Source organism: Rattus norvegicus, chromosome 10 (assembly GCF_021556685.1).
Source record: "Rattus norvegicus strain SHRSP/BbbUtx chromosome 10, alternate assembly SHRSP_T2T, whole genome shotgun sequence".
NCBI lineage: Eukaryota > Metazoa > Chordata > Mammalia > Rodentia > Muridae > Rattus > Rattus norvegicus.
In genome coordinates, this window is record NC_141543.1 from 59,950,543 (window position 1) to 59,966,013 (window position 15,471).

At 50.2% G+C, this 15,471-nt stretch overlaps 2 protein-coding genes across 3 annotated transcripts; both read left to right on the top strand.

The window, feature by feature from the left end:
• Positions 1 to 10: 10 nt before the first annotated feature.
• Trappc1 (trafficking protein particle complex subunit 1) lies at positions 11 to 1,748 on the top strand. 2 transcript variants are annotated; one of them, NM_001039378.1, is made up of 5 exons: positions 15 to 53; positions 146 to 244; positions 382 to 452; positions 793 to 931; positions 1,400 to 1,601. In NM_001039378.1, the coding sequence occupies exons 2-5, from the start codon at positions 146 to 148 to the stop codon at positions 1,526 to 1,528; spliced, it is 438 nt and encodes a 145-aa protein (NP_001034467.1). In that variant the 5' UTR covers positions 15 to 53; the 3' UTR covers positions 1,529 to 1,601. The 2 variants fall into 2 exon arrangements, with proteins under 2 accessions (XP_087426548.1, NP_001034467.1); XM_087570422.1 differs by lacking the exons at positions 382 to 452; positions 793 to 931 and having other exon boundaries at positions 11 to 53; positions 1,400 to 1,748.
• Positions 1,749 to 2,246: 498 nt separating this feature from the next.
• On the top strand, positions 2,247 to 8,595 carry Kcnab3 (potassium voltage-gated channel subfamily A regulatory beta subunit 3). The gene is made up of 14 exons (NM_031652.2): positions 2,247 to 2,867; positions 4,102 to 4,145; positions 4,234 to 4,271; positions 4,481 to 4,560; positions 5,845 to 5,889; positions 5,978 to 6,022; positions 6,178 to 6,221; positions 6,479 to 6,565; positions 6,808 to 6,893; positions 7,000 to 7,120; positions 7,201 to 7,295; positions 7,399 to 7,519; positions 7,681 to 7,769; positions 8,006 to 8,595. The coding sequence occupies exons 1-14, from the start codon at positions 2,626 to 2,628 to the stop codon at positions 8,081 to 8,083; spliced, it is 1,215 nt and encodes a 404-aa protein (NP_113840.1). The 5' UTR covers positions 2,247 to 2,625; the 3' UTR covers positions 8,084 to 8,595.
• Positions 8,596 to 15,471: the final 6,876 nt, after the last annotated feature.

Below are 15,471 nucleotides of genomic sequence, written 5' to 3' on the forward strand. Positions count from 1 at the left end.
GCTGGGCTTTAGAAACCGGAAGTAGCTTGTCACCCTCATTTAGGGCAATTCCGGTGAGTCCGGGGGTGGGGTTACCACCTGTCCTGAAGAACCAGGTTTTAGAGAGTTGGGTGCAAGCCACTGAGTGAGGCTTTTTATCTTGCAGATGACTGTCCACAATCTGTATCTTTTTGACCGGAATGGAGTGTGTCTACACTACAGCGAATGGCACCGCAAGAAGCAAGCAGGGATCCCTAAGGAAGAGGTGATCGGAGGGTCCTAGAGTATCCCCAAACGCACATAGTCCCTGTCCTGTTCCCCTTCTCCAAATCCCAGGTCCTTCCTATACCCATCCTGTCTCCCTCCATAACCGGGATCTAATTCTACCGCCTCTCCCTCCAGGAGTACAAGCTGATGTATGGGATGCTCTTCTCCATTCGTTCGTTTGTCAGCAAGATGTCCCCGCTAGACATGTACGGTCGTTTTAGAGGGGTGTTGAAAGGAGGGCTAACTAGCCTTGGGAAGAGGAGATATTGTTTTGGGATGGAAGTGGCATGTGGCCCCAAAGAGGGGAGGGTGTGTTTTAGAGAGGCTGAATCTGGAACAAGAGTCTTGAAGCTGGCAGGAGCGGCTGCAGGGCTGGTCTGAAAGTAGGGAAAGAGTGAAGGCAGCAGCAATTAAGTCGAGGGGTGGGGATGATGGGTGGTGTTTTTACTCGACAATCTACATGAATAGAAAGGAGTTAACCTGGAGGGCATAGCAAATATTTCTTTGGGAGTGATTCCACTCCTGTCTTAATACTCATTTCTGCAGGAAGGATGGCTTTCTATCTTTCCAAACTAGCCGTTACAAACTCCATTACTACGAGACTCCCACTGGAATCAAGGTTGTCATGAATACTGACTTGGGCGTGGGCCCTATCCGAGATGTTCTACACCATATCTACAGTGCGGTCAGTGTCAGTGGAGGAACTCTTCTCCCCCGCTGGAGCCCTAGGAGTCTGCCCTAATCCTTCTACATTATATCCCTGTTGAACTCAGTTTTCTCCAGAACCTTAAGCTCCTTAAACAGTAATAGCTTCTCTAAGGAAGCACTTGTACGGTTTTTTTCACTGACTTATTTCCCATTTTAATTATATGTATTGTGTGGAGGGTATGTGTGCACATGAGCACAGGTGCCTGTGGAGGGCAGAAAAGGGTGACAGATTCTCTGGAGAGTTACAAGCAGTTGTTGAGCTGACCAACATGGATGCTGGGTACTGACCATCCTCCACAAAAACATTAGTATGCTTCTTAACTCCTGAGCTCCCTCTCCACCCCACCCCCACCCCGGGTATTCTTAAATTCCTGAGATTATACCAGGTTTGAGATTGAAAATGGAAAGTGTCTCAAATCAAGCTCACACACTCTCCTTTTCACAGCTGTATGTGGAGTTTGTTGTGAAGAATCCTCTGTGCCCGCTGGGACAAACTGTGCAAAGTGAACTCTTCCGATCCCGGCTAGACTCCTATGTCCGATCTTTGCCCTTCTTCTCTGCTCGAGCTGGCTGACACATCTACCTCACCCCTCAGAAGAACCCGTGACTGCCTGGGCCCATCTCACTTGTTGCAATTTGAGCCCTTCCACCTATCCGTCTCCCAGAGCTTCAACCTGAAGGCCTACCACCCACTGACTTCAAGTCATGAGAATGAAGTTCACAAGAGAGTCTTTGCCAGTTTTATCCCCTGCTTGACTCTGTAAACAATGCAGAATAAACCTTTTGTCACCCTCTGCTGCCTGAGTGTGAGTTCCTGTGGCCCCTCCCCACACAAAAATGAGAACTAGGGTAGCCACACATCCCTGAAGCCTATAAGGAGGTTTTCCCAGTAGATTTCTCTTGAGCTGGATAATTCTTTGTTGCGTTTGAGAATTTTAGCAGCAACCTTTGCTACCACTTGATGTGGTACACACATCCTTCTTACCTTTGGCTGTGATGATCAGCGTCTCCAAATCTAGTTTTCTGGGGGAACAAAAACGCCCTCTCGAGTGCACACCACTGACGGGAATGGAAGCTGACAGGTTTCAAGTACAAAAAGTGAGAACCACGTTCCTAAAACGGGATGTTCTGATCATGGCACATTGATTATTTAAGTTCAGGAGCCTTCCGCAGGCGGAGCTTATGCAGATGAGCAGCGTGTTAGGCTCAGAGGCAGGCGGTTCCATGCAGATGAAGAGGCGGAGCCTGCATGTTAATGAGCTGGGCTCGCTGCTGAAGCGGCTGGGAGCACAGCGGTCCCGCAGCGGTTCCAGCTGAAGTGGCACCGGTCTTTTGCTACCCCTTGTTCCTGGGTAGCTATCCTGGAAGACCGTCCTCGACTTTTCTTTATCCTTACCCGTTTATCCTCCTACTCCCTTCATCACAGCCCCCAGCACCTGAATATCCACCACTCCGGGCGACCCCACGGTTTTCCTTTCCCGCCGCAAAACCCGCGACCTCCAACAGCCCGCCCCCGCGGGCCCGATCCCGTTTGGCGGCTCTAGCTGCAGCCTCCTCTGCCTTCCCACTCTCCCAGGGATCGCTCTACTACCCCACCGGTGTCTGCCCTCAACTTCCCCGCTCCCTCCTCCCGCTCCCTCGGAGCCCCCTCCCCCGCCCTGGCCATCCGGCATGCAGGTGTCTATCGCGTGTACCGAGCAGAACCTTCGCAGCCGGAGCAGTGAGGACCGTCTCTGTGGACCCCGGCCGGGTCCTGGAGGCGGTAATGGAGGGCCAGTGGGCGGAGGGCATGGGAACCCTCCGGGGGGTGGAGGATTGGGCTCCAAGTCACGGACTGCAGTGGTCCCCCGACCCCCAGCACCTGCTGGGGCCCTTCGAGAGAGCACCGGCCGAGGCACTGGCATGAAATACAGGTATGGAGTGGCCGGGCAGCCTATCCATTCGCTCCTCTTTTGGGACCCTGAGGTTTTCTGGGTTAGCTGCCTAGAACCCTTCAAACTTAGCTTAAAGGTCTGGTTCACTCCCCCTCTTCTCTCTCACTGACACTCTCTTAGTGCTAGTTAGTTCCCCCAACTTTGAAATCAAGTTTACCAAGGTTGACAGAGTTCTGTCATACCTAAACGATGCCCCTGAGTTGTCATCCTTACCCGTAAAAGAGAGGGGAACGCCTGGATCTCCAGGCTGCTTTCCCCCCACCCCCTCCAATGGAGTGTCCTTGGGTTGGCGTCCTGGGGAGAGGAGGGAGGGAAACAGCATCTCACTCTGGCCGGTTGGGGCGCCTGACCCAGATATTGCCCCCACCAGTCCCGAGGCCGGTCTCCCTCAACCTTTCCAGAGTAAGATCAAGGCATGAGAGAGGGAAGGGACATTTGGAAGGATGGACCACATCTTTCACCCTCATGCTGTAAGACAAGAGTTGGCGGGAAGGGTTGCGGGAATTTTACTTTAACTCAGAGGACTGCCGGGCAGAGACTCTCAGAAGGGGAGTGGGGACCACTTTTGCTTGGGAATGAGTCATTAATGTGACCCACCTTTGTCCTCTGAAATATCCAGTCCTCTCCCTGTAGCAGCCCTGATTGGAAGTAGGACTGTTTAACCTGTAACTTAGAAAGAGAAGGAGGCTTTCTAGTTGAATTTCAGAAGTCAGTGAAGAGAGGAAGAGAGAGAGAGCTAGACTTTCCCGTCAAATCCTCCCCACCCCCACATCTGCCTTTACTGAGCCTCCTGAAGGTGCCTGAGTTGGTTTACTGTTCACTGTCATGCTTCAGTGTGGCGTTCCTTAACTGAGGGGCTGTTCTCAAACTCACCACAACCAGCCAGTTTTCAAATCCCACTACTCCACACATCCCAGAGATGACTCAGACACAGGCAGGCAGGACCTCACCCAGAAGAAAGTCAAATCAGAGGGCAGAGGGGAAGGAGGCACTGAACAGTGGCTCTCGAGGGTCAGTCCTCTTTGTTTACTCATTCTTTCAACAACGTTCCTAGGGCCTCTGCTATGGGATAGCACTGTCCATACCATCAGCCCATTGGGTCTGGTCTCTTGGACTGAGACCCTTGAGGGCTTGGAAGGACAGGAGCTGGGGACTGATAATCCAAGTCCCCAGTGGAGGCTTCATCCTCTCCTGCTGCTTCTGTATCCTGCAGGAACCTAGGAAAGTCTGGACTCCGGGTGTCCTGTCTTGGCCTCGGTGAGTTAGAATAGAAGCTAAGGGAAAAGGGGCATTATTTCATGACCTGTCTCCCACAATTCTCACAGGTCTGAATTCTCTCTTGCAGGAACCTGGGTCACATTTGGCTCTCAGATCTCAGATGAGGTATATGTGATGGGATCTAGAAAGAGGGCCCAGGTGGTTGTGGTGAGGGGATAAGAAGTGGGTTTAGATACGCATGGGAGTGGAGTAAAGGACCTGATGGGCAAAGGAGAGAAAATGTGGGGACCAGGGCTGCAGTGCTGTGGGTTAAGATGTAGGCAGGGAAGTAACTAAGGGCAGTCCTTCATCTTCAACTTTTCTCACCTCCCTAGACAGCAGAAGATCTCCTGACAGTAGCCTATGAGCACGGTGTAAACCTGTTTGACACCGCTGAAGTGTACGCAGCAGGAAAGTAAGAACTGGGGTGAAAGAGTAAAGTTATATTTGGAAGGCAGGTTGAGAGAACATCAGGGATTCTTGTTTCCCTCTTTAAAAAAAAAAAAAAAAGCCAGGGAATTCTGGGAACAATAAAGTTCCAACTTTTCAGGCTAGTAGACACCCTATGTATTATGGGAGTTGTAGTTCCCACAACACTTTCCTCTCTGGATTAGAGGTCAGTAGCCATTACTGTGCAGTCACATTAAAATAAAACCAACAAGTTTATCCTGAAGATTACAACGCTGTATTTTTAAACACAGCACGTCACATCATATGCCTATGGCTTTACACTGGAAGTAGCCAAAATCTGCATGGCTTACTCTGCCTCTTTATTTGATAAACATTCTTCTTCAAGACTTAGCTCAGTGTCAGCTTCTCCAAGAAGCCTTTACCCAACTGCCCAGAATTGGCCATAAGCAGTGAGCACCCACGACACTCAGTACTACCTTCTGACATTGAGTAAATGTCTGCTTCATACGACTATATTTGCTGATCAACTCAGAGCCTTCCATGGCAACCTCCACAGAACCTGTCTTCTCGAGATCCTTCATGGAGGCCAGCAAAATGCATGCACTGCTTCAGGGAAGAAGTCAACATAAGCTTGCGAAATGTAGAGTCTTACGTGATTATACAAACAAGGGACATACGAAAGATCCAGCATTATATAGTGTTTCCATAATTTCGGACTTGTCACAGCCATCCATGATTGTGTGTAACGGAACTACACGGGCAGGGCTTGGTGGCACACACCTACAGCTCCAGCACTGGAAGGGCAAGGGAGGAGGACTGAGAGTTTGAGGCCAACCTGGGCTACAAAGTGAGATCTTGTTTCTAAAAGTGGGAGGCCAGAAGAGAGGGGACTTGTGTGAGCAACACTGTGGAAGCTGATGAGAGGACTCCCCACAAACTGGCAGTCACAGGCAGAACCAGAGCTGGGCTTAGGAGGATGGCTGGAATTTTACAGAGGCAGAAGGAGAGGAACAACCCAGTCTGTTTCTCTTGCCTTGTTATAGTCTACCCCTTAAGCACCCACAATAGGGCTTGGTATATAGTCGCTATACAACATAGGTGAATGAATAAAAATTATACACTCCTAGCTCTAGGACCCCCCCCTCGCCTTTGTCCAAGGTAAAGCTGAGACTCCAAAGTGGCTCCCGTTCCCCCACTCTTCTCTCTACTAGAGAGGACAAAGTGGGAGAAGAGGAGGAACCTAGTCTATCTTGGCGGAGTCGAGTGCCTTATATTGTCTTTATTTCAGGGCTGAAAGAACCCTAGGCAACATCCTCAAGAGCAAAGGTTGGAGGTGAGACTGTTTGGGGGGAGGGAGGTACCAGAAACATGACCAACCGGATAGCATTTTCCTGCTGGAAATACCGTTTTGCTTTTTCCAGGAGATCAAGCTATGTTATCACCACCAAGATTTTTTGGGGAGGACAGTAAGTAATTGGGGCGAAGCCTTTCAAAGGATATGTGGAATATGGGATAGGAGTGGGGGGTTTGCTGTTCCATACCTGCGGGTAAGGATTCATGCCATCCCAGTTTTTCATAGCTCCAGATAAGCCCCCCTCCTTGACGGAGCCTTTTCCTACAGGGCAGAAACTGAGCGAGGCTTGAGTCGCAAACACATCATTGAAGGTGAGAGTCGGTGCCCGGGAACCTGAGGTGGGTAGCCATGGAGGCCAGAGGAGCTGGGAATTTTCCTGAAGGGAAAGATTTAAGTTGACCATGTCAAGGGAATATGGTCTGATGTCTTTTTTTTTTTTTTTTTTTTTTGGTTCTTTTTTTTGGAGCTGGGGACCGAACCCAGGGCCTTGCGCTTCCTAGGTAAGCGCTTGGTCTGATGTCTTTACTGAAGGTAGTATTTACCTTCCTTTCCCTCCCCCACCCCCCAGGCTTGCAAGGATCCCTGGACCGCCTCCAACTGGAATACGTTGACATAGTATTTGCCAATCGTTCAGACCCCAGCAGTCCTATGGAGGGTAAGAGCCAACACCCCAAACCTGGCAGCCCTTCCATACCGGGCACTGTCTCAAATGTGCAGCAAGAAGCCAAGCTTCCCCCACCCACACATCCCCCAATAGCAGAGGCTCAGATCCGAGGGTGAAGAGTAAACATGACTGCCTGAAGTCTTGTTGTGGTGGACAGAGTCTAGGTGCAATGGATCTGGAGTCTAGGAACCCATGGATCAGACATCAAGGCTTTTTCTCTCTTGTGCACCTAGAGATTGTAAGAGCCATGACCTATGTCATCAACCAGGGCCTGGCCCTATACTGGGGGACATCCAGGTGGAGTGCTGCAGAAATCATGGTATGTGACTTTGACCTTTCCTCATGACCAGTCCCACCTCACTGGACTGAGAATGGAGAAAACGAAGGATTGCTCTGACCCCTGTCTCCTTTGCACACCAACCCAGGAGGCCTACTCCATGGCCAGACAGTTCAATCTGATCCCTCCTGTGTGTGAACAAGCGGAGAACCACTTCTTTCAGAGGGAGAAGGTGGAGATGCAGCTGCCTGAGCTCTACCACAAAATTGGTGTGCAGACCCTCGTCCCCCCTTTCCTGCCTCTCCCATGACATATGTCCCTGTTCCACACCAGATCCTCTTGCTCTTAGGTGTTGGCTCAGTCACTTGGTCTCCCCTGGCGTGCAGCCTCATTACTAGCAAGTACGATGGGCAAGTTCCAGATGCTTGCAAGGCCACTGTCAAGGTCAGACTTGGTTGTTCAGGGAGGCAGGGCTGGGCTAGCTAGGCCGATGTATGGTCAAAAAGAGGGTAGGGAGGGCTCTTTGCTGATTCTCATTGACTTCCAGGGCTACCAGTGGCTCAAAGAAAAAGTGCAAAGTGAAGATGGCAAGAAGCAACAAGCCAGAGTGACGGACCTTCTCCCCATCGCTCACCAGCTAGGCTGCACCGTGGCCCAACTTGCTATAGGTGAGACCCTGCAGGGGACCTGCCTCTTGTGACTTCCTAAACCTCTCTCTAGGCTAGTTTGTTCTTGGGGAGGACCCTCTTCAGACACTTCTGGAGTCTGGGTGCCCACATTGATCCATCAGGGGTCCTTTTCTTTTTTTCTCTCTCTCCTCTGGTCCCAGCCTGGTGTCTCCGAAGCGAAGGTGTCAGCTCAGTTTTACTGGGGGTGTCCAGTGCAGAGCAGCTGATGGAACATCTGGGCTCCCTACAGGTGAGTTGGAGATTCAGAAACGGAATTCTTTTTTCTCCCTTTTCAATGCTGTCTAACCCTGAAGGGACTGAATGACCGACCTTCGTGCAGAATTGTCATTTGCAAAGGAAAGTCCAGGGAGACGGGCCAAGCTGTCAAACAGCTGAGGCTCTTTCTCAGCTGGTCCCACTTTGGCCTTCATCATTTCCTTACTCGGTGACCCGGGAAAACTGCCCTCTCTATTGCCCATTCTCAAGGTGCTGGGTCAGCTGACGCCGCAAACGGTGATGGAAATAGATGCGCTCTTGGGGAACAAATCGCATTCCAAGAAATAGTCCGTTGTGGGCGCGGGAACCCAACGCGGAGTGATTGCACCCTTTGGAAAACCACTTTCCTGCATCCTGCAATCAGCTCTGGATCCCCACCAACCAAACCCTGCTCCCACGCAGCGCCGCGGCAGAATCAGGGTAGCCCCGCCCACCAACGAGTCCCGGCTTCGAGTAGCGATTCGCATGAACAAAGCCATATCCTTTCACCGTGGGGCACCGGGCAGGAGAGGGAAAGTAGATCTCCCGCCCACCCTCTACGCCCCTGCTGTTTCCTAGGGCTAGGCCTTCTCGCTAATCCAGGGCATGAGCCTTCTCTCCGCCATTTGGTCTCGCACCGCTCTGCTCATTTCTTCCCCCTGTTGCTGAAACCTAGAAAACATGGAGCAGCTAAAAGAAACATTGAAAGCATCTCAAAAATGGGCCTTGAAATGTCATCAAGGGGGCAAGAACCTACACTGGGAAGGGGGCTTTGTAGTATTTGTCCAATAGAAGCCAGGCTGGCCCTGGCAGAAAGTAAATTATAGTCTTTGGAAAGGAGACTACTGCCTCCTGCCTTCCTGGAGGTGGAGGACTTAAATCTAGAAGGAGGGTCACACGAGAGGATAAAGTTAGGGAAGACAAATGTTGACAAAGGCAGGAAGAAATGTAATGGCTGTCTTGTAGAAATGGCAAGGTGGCCCTTAGAAAACAGAGTGCTTTGGAGGGTTTACTGACACCCTTTGGGCCACCGGGTTGTAAAGGGTCTGGGGAAAAGCTTGGGCTCGAACTGGATTTAGTATGTAGCAGCAGAGGACTTAAGTCGTCTTCCTGACCGTAAACCTAAAGCAATAAAGATGGCCTCTCTGCTGTAAGACTTTCCAGGGAACTGTAAATAAAATCTCAGCTTGATCCTCACGACATCCTCTGAAACTGCAGGGGTGGGGGTGGGGCCTTAGGGGCACCGGCTCACTCAGCACTGCCTCCTCTTTGTTAGAAAGCCCTCAGCCCTGGTTCTCCCTCCGTTCATGTGAGTGGCTCAGGCACCCCACCCTTGGTTATGGTTCTCTTGAAGGATCTTAGGACCAGGTACCCCCGGGCTCAGGTCATCGTCCTTTCTTTTGAAACTAGTGATGAACCTTAGTTTCATTGACCCCTTCTTTTCTTCCTAATGGAAGATGCAGCTAACACTCTCCACCATTTGTGCATTACATTCTGAATTTTCGTTTTGTGTATGTGTATGGGCGCACGTGCCGCGGTGCTTTTTGGAGGTCAGAGGACATCATTTGGTTCTCTCCTTCCACTAGGTGGGTTCTGGGGATCAAAACTCAGGCTGTCATGGTTGGCAGCAATCACCGTGATCCCTTTAGCCATCTTGTTCACCCACCCTCCCCCCCTTTCATTTTTACGTATTTTGTCTGTGTGTTTAGTTTACGCACCGCTTGTATCCTAATGGTAACAGAGGCCAGAAAGAGGGTGTTGGATCCCCAAGGACTGGAGTTGCAAACAGTTGCGAACTGTTCTGTGGATGCTGGGTATTGAACCCAAGAGCAGCAATTGAGCAACTTCTCCACCACCGCCCCACCTCACCCTTTCTGTCTTTTAAGGTTTTGTGTGTATGAGCCTTCTGCCTGCATGTGCATCACAGGTATGCCTGTGCCTACAAGAGAGGAAGTCAGATCCCCTGGAACCTGGGTTATAGATGACTGTGAGTCACTGTGTACATGCTGGGAAACAAACTTGGGCCCTTCTCAGAAGCAGCCAGTACTCTTAACTGCTCTCACAAGCAAGTACGCATGCACACATGTGCACACACTTTATCTGCCACACTTCTTGTCTCATAGTTCTCCTTTCCCTGTCTCATACCTACAGGGACCCAGAAATGAAGCCATTTTGTTGTGGCTAGATAGGAAAGGTCACTGGGGTTGCGGTTCTGTGATGTGATAGAGTGGAATTGTAAGACCTGTTTCTCTGGGGGCTGGGGTAGCTCAGTGGTAGAGCGCTTACGTAGGAAGCGCAAGGCCCTGGGTTCGGTCCCCAGCTCCGAAAAAAAAGAACCAAAAAAAAAAAAAAAAAGATTCTCTGGAGAGGATACAGAGAGAGGGGAAGAGCCACAATTTGTGAGGGAAACCAGTGAAAAGCCAGGTAGGAAGTCGGCAGGGGAGGAGAGCCCAATGGGCTCTTCAGGTCCTGCCGCTATTTACACACTCTGTTTCTTGGAGGAAAGGAAGCAAGCAGGTGGGAAGTTACAACCTGCAGTGATCACAAAGCAAAGGAGAAGTCTGCCGCCCTGAAATATGACCTCAGCGGCTCCCTCCTACCCTTCTCATCCTGCCTTGATCCTGACAGGAGTGCAGCATAGAACGAAGTTCCAAGAGAGCCACTGAGCAGCCTGCTGCTCACCGACTGGCTCAGCAACCATCCGCAGACTAATGAGTGCTCACAGCCACCCCTCTAATCTCCCACTCATTCTTGAAGACCGAGGAGATCCAAAGAAGCAAGACATGACTAAGCTATGATTAGTTCTTCTGTGACAAACACACAAGGATTTATCAATTCAAAATAGTATTCGCCTTAAATAGTTCCCTTGGAGAGCAATGCGCTTCCTCTAATGCTGCCTCCCCCAGAGCTCAACACATTTTTATTTATTTCTTATTTGTTTATCCCTGCTTCTGTTCAATACCCTTTAAAACCTCCTCTTAGGATTGCCTCCAGAGGTGGTTTGGACGTACCTTGTAAAGAGAACCTTCCTTTGTTGTCACACCTCCTTTGTGTATAGACTTTTGCCATTACTTCTCACCCACTTCATGAGTTCAGTGAGCATCTGGGCATTGAGTCACTCAACGGTGTGGCATGGGGCTATGGGATGACCTTCATGTAGTTTGTTGCTCGGAGAGACAACCACATGGTCACTGTTCTAGTATAAACTTCTGTTGCCCAATGTCCAGAGGGAAGCCCATGGTACTAACTAGAGTGAGTTCAGGCCATGGTGAGGCTGCCCCCAGAGCAGATGGAGTAGGTGTTAAAAGGAAGAGTGTGAGGGGAGGGTTGCACGCAGGGACCTGGCAGCAGAAAGGAGCCAAGTAGTGTTAGACAGCTTTCTGTTGCTGTGACAAATAGAGAGGAAAGTTTTCTCCGGCTCATGAATTTCTAGGTTTCGGCACCCGGTGGCTTGGCCCATTTGCTTTTGAGCCTGTGGCAGATTATCACAGTGGAATAAACTGCTCAATCTATGGCAGCTGAGAAGCAGAGAGGAAGGGGCTGAGTTCTCAACATACCCTTCACAAGCCCTTTAATCTAAATCCTAACAGTTCTATTCCCTCTCCAAAGTATCACCTGGGACCAAAGCCATCAACACATGGCTTTAGGGGACATTTAAGTTCCAAACCGTAATAGAACCCCAAAGTCTCCAAAGCCAGAGTGTCCAAGGAGCAAAGAGAGCCTGACACACTGAGGTCAGGGCCCACAAGACCATCTGGGTGGTTCAGAATATTATCCTCGTCCTAAAGATAACAGGATAGTTTCTATTTTGGTTAAAAATGAAATTGAGGGGGAAGAGGGCTGGAAAAATGACTGAGCAGTAAAGGTGCACGCTGTGCTTGCAAGGGACACCGTTCCCTTCCAAGGGTCCTCAGGCAGCTCACCCCCAAACTCCAACCCCGGGGGACATCTGACACCCTCCAGCAGGCAGGCACCTCTATGCACATGTGTATACACACACACACACACACACATACGACAAATAGATATACACAGAGACATAATTTAAAATAAAACCAAATGCATAACAAGACTTTTTTTCATCCTCCTGTGGGTTGGCGGGAAGTCACTCTGCCCTTTCACTTGGCCTCTGGGTCTGTATTCACTGAGCAGGTAAACTGAGCAGGACTATTCCAGATCTCTTCACTAGGATGTCAGGCAGTAGCACTCACCTCCAGTTCTTGGGTCTGACTAACCCTCCTTCTTTCTGTGGTGGTCTCAGGGCAGCCTTCCAGCACTTTCGGCAGGCAGATGTACACTGCTGTGGAGGTCGAGGCTCCAGAACACGAACACACGATCCCTGCCTTTTGCTATCATTGGTCAAGGCTGGTCATAAAGTCATCCTCCACGGCAGAGACAGGGAAGTCCACTCTTTTTGTTTGATTGAAAACAGAGTCTCACTGTGTTAGTCCAGGGTGTCATCAAATTCAACCATTCTGTCTCAGCCTCCTAAGTGCTGGGATTGCACTCTGTGCCACCAAACCTAGTGTAGTGGGCTGGGAGAAGTAGCAAAGGATATGGGCACCGTTCCACACTCGATACATCGAAAGATTTTAAACAGGAGTGAGTGGAAGTGGTGACAGAACGTGACTGGTTTGAGGTTTGGAGAACTCTCTGTAAATAACGTGGAGGGCGTGGGGGGGGGAGGCTGTAGACCAGTGTGTTTGTGAATGAACTGGGAGTTTGTGAATCACAGGGAGGCAAGAGATGACAACAGCTTGGATCAGGAGCGTGAGAAAGAGGTAGAGATAAGTAGGGAGATTGGTTATTCAAGGGACAAAATGGCCTGGGCTTGGGGAAGGGTCAATAACGGGAGGGGAGGGGAGAGAAGGGGAGGGGATACAGCCACATGAAGGAGGAGAGAAGGGAGGTATCACTCAGGGTTATGGAGCAAGCCAAGGAAGGGAAAGAGGAAAAAATGGAAGGAATTCTGGTTGGAAAAGGGAGATCACCAGTTCAGGTTCTTGGCCATAAAGGCTGTGGAGCCCATGACAGGAAGCTGTAAGTGAGCTTAGACTTGGCTGTGGAGCACCTTGGGCTCACTGTATTGTTTGATTCCACCTTCGATGAATCAGACTTGGGTTGGGGGATGGCTCACCTGTAAAGCGCTTGAATGTAAGTGTGAGAACCTAAGTCGGAACCCACAGACCTCACATAAGCTGAGTGTGCCGATATGTGTGTCTGTAATCACGGTCTCCTACGAGGTGGGAGGTGGATACAGGAGAATCCACGGAATCCCAGAAGCCTGTGGACCAGATGTCCTGGCATACAAGTCTGAGAAACCCTGACCTAAGCCAGGTTGGACATGGGGCTGGGCATGATGGTGCACGCTTTTAACCCTAGCACTCTGAGGTAGAGGCAAGCGGATCTCTGAGTTTGAGGCCAGTCAAGACTGTAGTAAGACTCAGCCTCACAAACAACAAACAGCCACTAGCAACAACAGGAAAGGCCAAACAAGGAGAAGGTGAGGACTCCTGAGGTTATCCTCTGATTTTCACACATGTGCCATAGCATGAACCACACACAAGAACCCACGTGCATGCACACGCACACAAAAACAAAGATTAAGACTTGCCATCAGTTGAAGCTTGCTTTATGCGCATGTGTGTGTATGCCAGGCATGTCCAGGTGCCCACGGAGTCTAGAAAAGACTCAGATCTAAAGCTGGACTTGAAGGCACACACTTGTAGTCCCAGCACTTGAGAGGCAGAACAAGAGAGATCAGAAGTCCAAGGTCACTTGGAACGTATAGAGCTCCAAGCCAGCCTGAGTTACATGAGGCCCTCCCAGTCCTTACTGCTCTTACAGAGGACCCAGCTTTGTGGCCAGAACCCATACTGGGTCGTTCACAACCACATGCAACTCCAGCTTCAGGAGATGGGACAGCTATTTGGACTCCGGGGGTTTCCTGCACTTATGTGCACACACCCACACAGACCCCCCAAACATTTATCACTAAAAACAAAATAAAGCTTAGGTAAATCACACCAAAAAGATAACTTTCCAGAAGCCATAATCCCAGTGCCCTGGAAGCTGAGGTAGGAGGACTGCCAGGATCTGAGACCAGCCTCGGCTACATATCGAATCCCAAATTAGACTGGGCAAAAGATTACTGCTGTTAGGCGTGGTAACAAATGCCTTTAATCCCAGCACTCAGGAGGCAGAGCAGGCAGATTTCTTGTGAGTTTGAAGTCATCCAGAGCTGCACACAGTTTCAGATCAGCCAGGGTTACATAGTGAGACTGTCCCCAAAACAAAACAAAGTTTTAAAAACTCTAATGTTGGGTTGGGGATTTAGCTCAGTGGTAGAGCGCTTACCTAGCATGCGCAAGGCCCTGGGTTCAGTCCCCAGCTCCGAAAACAAACAAACAAACAAACAAACAAACAAACAAAAAACTCTAATGTTGAAAACCAAAAGCAGCTCTGTCTTACCTGTGAGGAGCCAGTTAATGCTATACATGTAGAGAAACCCATCTCATATTAACCAGGAGACGGTTGGAAAATACTGGTACGGAGAAGTTAAAGTGAACACAAAACTAGCTTGGAGCCAGGGATGATAAGGATGAAAATAACCATTGCTTATCTGATGTTTACTGGGTACCAGGCATCATTTAAGGCACCTTCCAAACACAAGCTCTTCAATCCTTACTATTATTATCTACACTCTGTAGATGAGGAAATCAAGGCGCAGAGAAACTAAGTAACTTGCCTGTGGTGTCACAACTAGGATTTGTACTCGAGCCAGCTATGCCAAGCCTGTGTTATTATCCTCCGCCACTGAACCTGGGTACGAGAGGACGAGGAGGCAGCTTGGGTGTGGGCGCTACACCATGAGGGAATGTGGGTTGTGAGTACCACGTCCTGTTTACCAGTGGGAGAGAGAAGTCAGACCCCTGAGTCAGAAGTCATGCAGGGCTGCTTCGTGTCTACCATCATACTGTGTGGGTGTCCTAGCCAGGATACTCCGGATACTCCGGAAGGAAAAGATTCCCAGCATTCCTAAGGCTGTGCTCCTGGAATCTAAGTCCCTCCTTGGGCTGAGATGTTAGCTGAACTCAAACTCTCGGAAGGGGGCGGAATTTTGGGGACCCAGCCTTCCAAAGAACCTAAAAAGTCTTGTATAAAAAGGAGAAATGAGGGCAGAGTAAATTATGGCTGGGCACAATCCAAACATCCAGCAGCTCAATTAAAACCGGGCAGAACCAACAGTAAACATGTTTGCGTGTGTATGTGTGGGGGGTGGTTGTGAAAGAGTATGAACATGTGACAAATATGCTAAGAGGGCCTTAGAGACTTGTGCCAGTGACTGTGTGTACAAGAGGAGGCCTGGGCATCTGCACCAGATAGGTTTAAGTGACAGCGTTGGTGTTTACCTGCGGATAAGGAGTCCGCCATACTGGCAATTCTGGCATTGTCTTGGGCATTCACCCCGCTGCACCCCCACTCGTATGCCCAGCCTCGCGCCTCCGCCTCCCCAACGCGTGCCTCGAAAGGGAGCGGCCGATCTGTGCGTGACGCCTCGTGGGCGGGTCCTCATTATTAAAAGGGAACAGAGGCGGCGGCGCGGGCCCCAGGCCCCAGCCCTGGCCCAAAGTGGGCTCGTTTGTTCTGTGTCCTAGCCACCGCGGGATCGAAGTCCTCGAGCCACGGCGACCACG

What these genes read in the sequence shown, in the direction of transcription:
- Trappc1 (NM_001039378.1), top strand. Translation starts at nt 146, where the DNA reads ATGACTGTCCACAATCTGTATCTTTTTGACCGGAATGGAGTGTGTCTA. An exon ending in CAGGGATCCCTAAGGAAGAG is followed by an intron (nt 245 to 381) that starts GTGATCGGAGGG and finishes CTCTCCCTCCAG; the next exon opens with GAGTACAAGCTGATGTATGG. An exon ending in TACACCATATCTACAGTGCG is followed by an intron (nt 932 to 1,399) that starts GTCAGTGTCAGT and finishes TCCTTTTCACAG; the next exon opens with CTGTATGTGGAGTTTGTTGT.
- Kcnab3 (NM_031652.2), top strand. Translation starts at nt 2,626, where the DNA reads ATGCAGGTGTCTATCGCGTGTACCGAGCAGAACCTTCGCAGCCGGAGC. An exon ending in GGCACTGGCATGAAATACAG is followed by an intron (nt 2,868 to 4,101) that starts GTATGGAGTGGC and finishes TGTATCCTGCAG; the next exon opens with GAACCTAGGAAAGTCTGGAC. An exon ending in CTTGCAAGGCCACTGTCAAG is followed by an intron (nt 7,296 to 7,398) that starts GTCAGACTTGGT and finishes ATTGACTTCCAG; the next exon opens with GGCTACCAGTGGCTCAAAGA.